We start from the raw sequence: 10,850 nt of genomic DNA on the forward strand, positions 1-10,850 counted from the left end.
CTTTAACTAAAAAAAAGTTGAATATGCAGAGAGACTGACGAAGCATTCAATAAGTAAATTCTAAATAAATTTAGAGAAAAATATATAATTCTGAATAGAAAATAAGTTGTCCCTTAAAATATAATGCTAATTTTAAATAGGCATAAAAAAAATTTTAAAATATTAACAAAAAAAATTTCAGAAGTCATTTTGAAACCTTACACAATATTTTTAAGTCTCACGGGCGATTACATAGTTAAAAACAGATTATTACAAACATAGATGTCTGAACGAATTTTTCGAATTAAGATTTTAATAATAATTTTGATACTCATATCAAAACTAGTTAAAACGTTTTTTTCCATTTAAGAATTACATTTGAGTTGGTTCACTAATCTAAATATCAGAGTCCATCTCATCCGCATCAAATTCGCTAGGCTTGCTCAGGCGGCATGGAAATAAAGATTCCATGAAAACCATAGGGTACCCTATTGGGGAGATTTATAGTGGCAATTGGCTGACTTTCAAACTTCTTAGCATCAATTATTAAAACCTGCAAGAACAACACCAGTATTAGAACTTCTGCATGTCAAGAAATGAAACTTCATAGGAAAATAGATAGAAAATAATTAAGAAAAAAACATTTTCGCCAAATAAATATGTGCTTGTATAGAGAAGGAATACTAAACTCACCTGTGAAACATTACTCATTTCATTGTGCACATGAGTCACAATAAAACCATCATCTTCTTCATCACCCCCACTTTTAGGGACAAACGCAGCTCCTGTGCAAAATACATTCTCTTCCAGTTTATGATATTCTACTTTTATTTGTCCCCCACAAGTTTTCTCTCCCTGCAAGGTTACTAAATTCTTGAAATCTCTGTAGCACCCTCAACTTTAGAAATGTTATATAATACACTTAAATTATTTAAAAATATAATTAAGATAATCTTACGATCTTATAACATGAACCACAAACGTTCAAATCGGTATAAAAATTCTATAGTAAATTCACGCATTTTCACAGTTACATGTTCGCATCAGTTAATATTGTCACCTCAGGTACTGTGGATCTTTGCCCTTCTTCAAAGCATAATTTGGCTAAACGTCCAAATTTAGTCACTCCTGCCATGCATAAAGAAAAATGTATCTATCTCAGCTTTATATAATAAAAATATGGAATCCTTTAAAGATGAATTTTGTTTACCAGAGGTAGAGCTTGCTAGTGAATCAATGACTTGGGTGTAGCCATACTTGTGTTTTAGACCAGTGAATGCTCCATTAATGAAGGGGAAATCCATGGAGAACTCAGTTCCAGTTAGAGATTTCTCGTCGACTGTGCCAGTCGCCATGTTTAATCTCCATTCATGTACTTGATGAAAGAGATACCCATTTTCTTCTGAATCATCAGCATCATACTCGGTGAATTTCGAAAAGTTAAAACCTCTTGAAAACCATTCAAATTTGTCTTCACCCCAGTCCGGACCAGGTATGATGGATGTGGAAGCCCTACATCCCCTCACTACTACAACCTGTGATTGCACTTTTGATCAATATGAAATTGAGCCCATTGATCCGGTTGATCTCCTTTAATTTTTAATAGAGAAATCTACTTGTTTGTATTTGGAGTCTATACTAAACGGTTCTCGGTAAGTTTTTTTCTTTTTTTTTTTTTCCTTTGGTTTATCAATTAATCTCCAAGGATAAAAAGTTTCTTACCTCATCACCATCCTCGAAGCAATTCACTAGGTGGAAGGTGCAATTTGGTTCAACCTCAAACCACTTGATTGAATTTTTATCTCCATAACGAGGCATCACTCCTATCCTGGATTTCCCTTTGCTGTCATATTTTAATAATCTGCATGTAATTTAGTGGGTATATATATTATAGCAGGTAAGACTTACATGGTGTTATTTCTATAAATTAATCATAGACACATTCCAAGTTTGAGCTATATATACTCACTGGTCTCCCTTGATGATTCTTGTCAGGTCAAGTACGAGAGGATGATCAATGATCACATTGTAGCTGATTCAAAAAGATGATCAATGATTTTCCTTAATATTTTTTATTACCAATTTGTACTTAATTAAAACAAAAAGATGATGCTTATGCTGAACTTACTTCTGGGTAACCCCTATTTCATGGCTAAGGACACCTCTATTGAACCCAATATCAACCTTGTGTAATAGTTTCCTTCCATCAACTGAAATCCATATATTGGGATAATTACTCTCAAATAATAGGAAGAATACAAAACTTTAACATAGTTAACTCTTTTAATATAGGACTACGTCCACAGATTCTACAAATTTTTATATATATTTATATATAATAATTTAATTATATCAATTAATCTCTCACAATAAAATATTCATAGCATTAATTAGTCTTTTTTATCATCATCTAATTAACATAATACAATATATTTATACATATTTATCTAAAGCTAGATTAAAAAATAAGCTAAAAAAAAAATTTAACAAGTATTATATTTAAGTTTGTATACTTGTGACTAGTGCCGTGCAATCGGTCGGTTCGGTTTTGAATCGAACCGAACTGAACTGAAAAAACTAAAATTGAATTGTAAAAATAATAAAAATCGAAAAAATCGATTATAAAAATATAATTAAATCGAATTGATAAAAATCGGTTCGATTCGATTCAAATCGAAATCTGTAATTTTTTTTTAATTTTCTGCTTTTAATTTTAGTAAAATAATTTAATAAATATTTCACATAAATTTATCAATAAATATTTTCTGAATATATAATGATAATACTTAAAAAATCCATAAAAATCTATGTAAAATTTAAAAATACATATAAAATCAATATTTTACATAATAAAAGTATGTATAAAATCGGTTATTTGGTTTTTCGATTATTTAACACGTTTAAACCGAACCGAACCGAACCGAAAATCGAATAAACTGAAAAATACTAATCGAACAGAATATTTCAATTAACCGAACCATTAAACCAAAATCAATCGATTTAATTCAATTTTTCGATTCAAACCGATTTATGCTCTCCCGTACTTGTGACAAATAACACACTACGTTTGTATATTTTTCTCAAGTGGTACACTTAAATTTAATAAATTATATTTTTATTTTTAAATTATATTTTTATATTTAATATTATGATTAATATTTTCAAAATAAATATAATTTATTATTTTTTTATTATTATTTGTATATGACCTTTTAATTTCCTACCATTACTATTCACATGTGACTTCTTAATTTTCTACGACTTCTTAATATAATATATTAATCACATTGAAATAAAAAATTTAAGACCGAAAAAAATAATAATCAACTAGTAATTAATTAATAATACATATATTTTCTGTCTTATGTGAAGAATAACAGCAATAAATATAAAAAACTAAAATTTTTTAAAAAAATTATACTCTTTAATTTTAAATATATTATAATTAAAAAATTTTAAAACTACAAAAAATTGACTATATCTTTAAAATGATTAATATAAAAAATTATTACATCTTTATTTTCTGAGGAATAAAATGTGAGAAGTAATATATTTAAATTTTTAATATGCTTATTTAGTTATATTTCTATTATTAATAAATAATAAAATTATTAGATAAAAAAAACTTTATACATCTTTTGATAATAAAAACAAAAGAAAAAAATTTAAACTCTTTTATTCCCATGATATATAATTTAAAATATTATACAATAATTACTTTAAACATTTAAAACCCACTAAAAATTTCAAACAAATTAAAAATTTATAAATTTATAAATAATATATAATTATTATATACAATAATTTATAATTAAAAATGGCTTCTAAACATGGCAAAAACTCACTTATCAATGGATAAGAATTCATCCTACTTAAATCTTATGTTCCTTCTGCGCTTTGGATAATGCATCACCCTTACTATCTCTCCATAGCAGTTAGCTAATCAAAAGCTAAATAATATCTGTATAATACTCTTATTTTTAGAGTTAGACCACTCACTCCATAATTTAAAAATAAAATAATAAAAGTATAATTATAAAAAATTAATTTAACACATTTTTTAAGTAATAATTTAATTTGTGATAAAAAAAAGTTACGTGATTTCACTCTATCAGTGGAGTGAGATTTTTCTTTAATATGTTTAATAAATATTGATATGATATTTAAAATTAAATAAAAATAATTTTTAATTTGAATAAATTATATTTTAATTTTTAAAGTTTTGTAAAATATGTAAATTATAATTTTAATTATAAAATTTTATATTTTAATAAAATAGTCTCTTAGCTATAATTCATTCGTATTCTTATAAATTAGTCTCTAAATATTATAATTATTTATAAATAAATATTTTTATTTTTATAAATTAATCCTGCATATTTATTAAATTTAATATTTTATATTTAAAAATAAACTATTAAAATAAAATTAAGTAAAAATTCTTGGTATAATATGTATCTAAATTTAAGTTCAAAGAAGTCTTCTCGTTTAACTTTTTCCTTCTCAATAATTTATTTATTTTTTATTTGATTAAAACAAAAAGGAAATATCATATTTTTTATTTAATCTTTATTTACTTTTTTTTCATACATAAGAGAATAAAATTTAATAAATAGAAAGATTAATTTGTAAATATAATGACTTTTAAGTAATTACAATATTTAGGGACCAATCTATAAAAATTATATAAATTAATTTTGGTTAAAAATATAAAGTTTACATATTAAAGAATTATTTCATTAATGAAATAAAACTTAAAGGATTAAATTTAAAAATATAAGGACTAGAATGTAACTTTTACTAAATTTCACAAAGTAAATTTTTACCAATTAGGAAAAAGTCTCATTTTGTTAAAAATATGAAATCACATTACTTTTTATTATAAATTAAAGTATAAGATACTGATTAAAAATGCGTTAAATCATAAATTTTTTTTAAAATTATCCTAACAATAAATAAAATAATTACCACGCATAAAATAATATTCGAATTATTGAGAAATATTCTTTTTTAATTAAAAAATAATATTTTTAATTTTATTAGAATTATAAGTCACAAATCTAATTATATTTTACAGGGTAATATTAAAAGAGAAACAATAAAGACCTACCAGACACAACTCCAATGACACAGTAAGGTTTCTGTCCGTCGACGCCCATTGTAACTAGCTCTCCCGAACCAGGAGCTACCTGCAGTCATAGAAACAGATATATCAAACTTTGGCATGGCTTTGAAGTTATATATAAATAAAGGAAATGGGAAATCAATCAACTTTTGGATGGCTAGTGAAGGGTCCCTTCCAAGCTCCATTGAAATCCCAATTGTCCAAGCTTTCCAAGGTATGCATATCAATCTCTAGAGCTGGATAATTGTCAGTAGTTGTATACAGCTTTCCCGAGTGTACGAATGCATTGATATTTTGATAATTTTTAGTAGGAAGGCCATATCTCATCTGCATATGAACACATATAAAATTTGAATTAATTGGACCTATAATACAAACCCAAAATCTATAATTCCACAAGAATAAAAATCAGGCAAAAGATAACCATATTGAGGAGAATCGCTGCCGATACAGCTAAAGAATCTCCTTCCACTGTTGGAAGAAAAGTTGGCTTGTCTCTTTGTCTTTCTTTCTTGTAGCTTTCAGTCTCGACAAATTTGTTCTTGTAGAAGATGCTCCATTTCCCATCAGAGTCCTTTTCGAAGTATAGAGCGTGAAGCATTCCTTCACCCTCTACCCAAACTTGGTTTGATCTTCCAAAAACTGAAACTGCTGATTGCAGGCCTCCAAATAAATTATTTGAACCTGTTTAGACAAAGAATCAAGCCATGTTAGAACACACCATCTGTGAATTTATCTTAACTATATATGTAGTTATGCTGCAGTTTTCATACCATTTCTTACATACACACCCTCTGGGAAATCTGTCGGGATTTTTCCTTCAATCCATGTAACCTCAACGGCTTCTCCAATCTCTTCAACTGGTGCAAAGTTGCTCTGCAATATTTTCATCAAGCTAATAAAAGTTTTAATTCTTTTTTTTCTGGGGACGAATGATTGAAGATTTTCTTCAATTTGCCATACTTGATGTTATATGAATATACAAGAATTTCCTTTATACCTGAGATGGGAGCCATGGTTGATCAACAAATTCAAACATGGAATCTACAAATGTTTCTAACATTCTCACACTGATGTTTTTTATCATGGTCTTAGGAAGATTCATCTTCATTGGCAACTTCTGCAACTCCTTGTAGAAAGGCTGATCCCACTATAAGAGATTAGTCCTCGTGGAGATAAAAATCACTTCCACTAAAATATTTAGCGACACATGTACATTTACATACCTTAAATGTTGAGGATAATGAGGTTTTGAGTTGATGAAAGCTGGGGGAGGAGAAAGGCTTGAAGGCTGAACCATTTACTTGTAAAGCAACAGGGGAGAATGCCATTTTACTCTTCTTAATTTCCTCCCCTACTATTTAATTTTCTGTGTAGCAGCGACTGGCATTCATGAAAGCTTATCTATTTATGAGATTTATAGGAAAGATTAAGGTGTGAGTTCTTTCTTGGACATGTCCTATCACATAACTGCAATAATAATAATAATAATAATAATAATTATTATTATTATTATAATAATAATAATTATAATAATAATCAAATTGAGGATGAAAAAAAAAAAAAACTTCTAAGAGTATTTTATTTAATTTTTAGACAGTTAATATGGCAGAGTTGAAAGAGAATATTCGAGCAGCTCGAGTGAAGTTGGACCAGCGGAAAAAGATGAAATTGCAATCTTCAATTTGATTATTTATTTATTTATTTATTAGAATACATTTTATTTAAAAATTTTCAATTAGCTCTCCCTTTGACTTTCATTTAAGCCTGAGATTAAAAAATCTAAAATTTTAATTCAATTAAAAAACTCTTAAATTTAATATTATTTTTTAGTTTTAGCAATTAGATATATTTAAATTTAAAATTACTAAAATTAATTTGAGATTTTTAATTTTATAAAATCTTTTATTATATATATAGAGCCTTTCGATAAGTTATAAATATTTTATGTTAAAAAAATTGATGTATTGTTATTTGTTAATTGATTTAATTAATATAAATCAAAACAATTAATTAATAATTAAATAGTAAAATTAAATTGATAAAATATTTTAAAAGATAAAATTAAAATAAAATGCATTAATAGCTTAATGTTTTTAATTATTAAGTGTTTATTTAGATTTCATTTGAAATTATAAATTTTTTAAAAAATAATTTAAATAAATTTTTATAAAATCATACATAATTTTAATTTTATTTACAAATAAAATTTTAATTAAAAAATAAAATTTTAACTTTAAATCATAAGAAAATTAATAAAAAGAATAACTAAATTAAATTTTTAATTCATTAATTATTGATATTGATGGATATTTTATCACATGAATGGCATGTGATACTTAATATATTTTTATTTTATCATATGAAGACATGGATGGAACACCAATTGAACAATAATAACTTCGAGAAAAAAAATATTTTTCATTTATTAATTTTTTAAATATTAAAAAATATAAAAAATATTTCCAAAAAATATCTTTCGTGACACGAAGGCAGTCTAGTTGTTATAAATATTGATTATAAAATGACGAAAGATAAGCTAAGCAGATAATGATCCAAGGACTTGAGTTAGTATCTTTAATTGATTCTCCACAACAGCGATCTAAACAAGGGTATCAAACCTTGGTCATTACCATCAGCATAAAGACAAATGTGGCTAAATATGTAATTAATCTTAAAATTATACCGTATTAAACATTTTACCTTTTAAAACATTATGCTTGTTTTTAGCAACGGATTCATGTCGTGGTTAATAGGTTTAACATTAGTTATTGTAAAATTCGTTGTCTACTATCCCTTGTTTGGAAAGAAATATTGTTAAAGTAATCAGAGGTTTATGTGGATTGAAAAAAAAATTAAATAAATTTTTAATAAATTTATAAAATGAAAAATTTTAAATTAAACAGAATTAATTTTTTTATTTTAAATAAGAGAATTATTAAAAATAAATAAATTATGAAAATTTTAATTTCAAATAAAAAATTTAATATTTAAAAATCTAGAACTAATATTTAAGAGATATTAATGTTTCTTAAAATAAATTTTTAGAAAATTTTTAAAAATTTTTAAAATCTCTATCTTCACTCTATCAAAACTTCTAAATATCTCCAGAATATACATTTCTAAAAAATAAAAGTAAAAAGTTTGAAAAAACTGAGTAAAATTTTATGGTAGAAAAGTTTATTTTACTATAACTCATGAAAAAATAAAATTTGATTAGAGAATATTACGCATTGCAGCTAAATATCATTCACAAATATATTTGTTAGAAAGAATATATAAAAGATAAATTATCTGTTGTTTTATTGAAATCAAATTATGAACTGCTATAATATAAGATAATAGAATGTTTATAGAATTTTAATTCCATTAATTAGAATAGAAATACAACTCTATAATTTAGAAAGATAATTCATATTAAAATAGAAATAAACTAATCCTAATTAATGGGGGATTTACAAAATAGCTTCCTAAATAACATAAAATCTCTTAAACTAATCTAAAAGTAGTAGAAAAATTTAAATAGAAATTTCAAATAACATATGAATTTCAGAAAAGATAGAAATAGAACAAGAAAGGATTATGGTCAAAATAGAAGACAAAAAATTTCAGTTAAAATAGGAGAGGGCTGCTTTTAGTTCTCCATATCATATTAGTATTCTCTGTTGAATTCTATATTGGTTTGGAATAGGGATAATGTGATAGGTTTAGGCACTTCTCTCCAAAATGACTAATCAATTTAATATTACCTCCTAACCACTTATATTCACCTTTATATTTTTAATAACCCAACACATGCTTAATTGTACAGCCTTATAGGCAGTTGAAACTCACAATCCGAACCAAGCTCTGATACTATATTAAATTTGGATTAGATCTAATTCACTCCAAAAACTAGTTCAAGAGGGAGGAGTGCCTAAAACCCTCCTTATACGGGGTACATTATCCCTATCCCAAACCGATGTGGGATTCAACATCCTCCACTTAAGAACAACTCAATCTCGAGTTGAAATCATTAGTAGGATACAAAAGCTCATTCATAGAATGAAAAAGATATAAATCAACAATATTGAAGGTTTGAGATTCTCAAACTTTTCAGCAAATCAACAACATAAGCATTGTCATTGATCTTGTGAACAATCACATAAATAGTTTTTTGGTTTCAACTTATGATAAGTGCTCACAGAAAATCTCTTCTACCTTAGAAACACCATTACCTTGTCCCCAACTTCAAATAATTGTTCGAAATAAAATTCTTTATTATAGGTGCTCCACTTTCTCCTAATATCACTTAGCTTTTCACTTAAGTATAGTATCTTCTTTTGAGATAAAACAATACCTATTTCCAACCCTACTTGCAACACAATTTACTTCAAGTAGCTTCTCAAAGCAAGGTAGAGATAACACAGGTATGGTGCATAGCTTTTTCTTAAGGATGTTAAAGCTACTTGTGGTTTCTTCAATTTATTAAAACTTCCATTTCCTCAAGCATTTAGTCATGGGTGCTGCAATGGTGCTAAAGTCTCTAATAAAGTGTCTTTAGAAAGTGGCCAGCCTATGGCAACTCTGAACAACCAACCCATTAGTTGGGATTGGCTATTCTTTTGTTGCTTTTATTTTTGCTTCGTCAATATGAATGCTTCTGTACTTATAACATACTCCAAGAATAGTAGTATGTTGGTTAGGAAACCACACTACTTGAAGTTGATGTATAGTTGTTTTTATGCAAGGCTATCATAACCTTTTTCAAGTGCTAAAATGTTCATCTTTCGAGTTGCTATAAGACAAGATATCATCAAAATATACAACTACAAACTACTCATCAAAGGGTTTAATACCTAATTTATTAACCTCATGTAGGTGCTTGGTACATTGGATAATCTAAATGGCACAATAACCCATTCATAAAGCCCCTCCATTTTAAATGTTGTTTTCCACTCATCTTCAAGTTTTATTTGAATTTGATGGTAACCATTCTTCAAGTCAAGCTTGGTAAAGCAATTAGTACCATGTAGTTGCTTTAACATGCTGTTTAATTTAGGAATTGAAAATTTATAATCCACTGTAATCTTGTTGATGGCACAACTACCTCCAACTCCCATCCTTCTTAGGTGTTAGTAATGCAGGGACAATGCATGGATTCATGCACTCTTTGATCAGTTCCTTCCATAAGAGCTCCTCCACTTTCTCTTTGAGTATCTGACTCTCCTTCGAACTTGCACGATAATGTGGTAATTTTGGCAAACTTGAATGAGAATAAGGTTAATTTGATATTGAATACCTCGCATGGGAGATAATTTATCCGATATGTCTTCCAACATCAACTCTTCAAATTCTTTCAATAATGGTCGAACAAGTTTAGAAGGCTCCTTTACTTATGGATTTAATTGCTCCAGTAGTACTTGTTTCACCACTAGCATATAGACTTACTTTGTACTTTTGACCTCCATCACAAAGCCTTTGGCGATTATCAAGAAAGTACGAGCTTCCTTCTTTTGCGCCTTGCTTTTTTATGATAGCAAGGCATATTTTACCCCTTTCTTTTCAATGCAATAAGTATTGATTCTCTCAATGTTGTTAGTGTATTTGCTCTAGGCCATTATCTTAGACCTTTTTGTCTGTCGTTTTGGTTATTAATAAAAGAGGTTTTTATTATCATTATTATGTGTTTGCATGTTACATAATAATGATTAATATCCCTGGTTACTTATTATTATGTTGATAATAATAAAATATAACTAGTATG

The 10,850-nt window shown here is 26.7% G+C and overlaps 1 protein-coding gene across 1 annotated transcript; it reads right to left on the reverse strand.

Moving 5' to 3' along the window:
* Positions 1-403: 403 nt before the first annotated feature.
* On the reverse strand, positions 404-6,511 carry LOC110611180 (carotenoid 9,10(9',10')-cleavage dioxygenase 1). Its single transcript, XM_021751345.2, has 13 exons — positions 6,331-6,511; positions 6,105-6,245; positions 5,878-5,980; positions 5,529-5,788; positions 5,252-5,431; positions 5,090-5,168; positions 2,108-2,189; positions 1,949-2,011; positions 1,702-1,840; positions 1,190-1,514; positions 1,040-1,107; positions 673-834; positions 404-532 (listed from the first exon to the last, which is right to left on the reverse strand). Exons 1-13 carry the CDS (start codon positions 6,433-6,435, stop codon positions 413-415), a joined length of 1,827 nt encoding a protein of 608 aa, XP_021607037.2. The 5' UTR covers positions 6,436-6,511; the 3' UTR covers positions 404-412.
* Between the last annotated feature and the right edge of the window lie 4,339 nt (positions 6,512-10,850).

This window comes from Manihot esculenta, chromosome 3 (assembly GCF_001659605.2).
Source record: "Manihot esculenta cultivar AM560-2 chromosome 3, M.esculenta_v8, whole genome shotgun sequence".
NCBI classification, from domain to species: domain Eukaryota; kingdom Viridiplantae; phylum Streptophyta; class Magnoliopsida; order Malpighiales; family Euphorbiaceae; genus Manihot; species Manihot esculenta.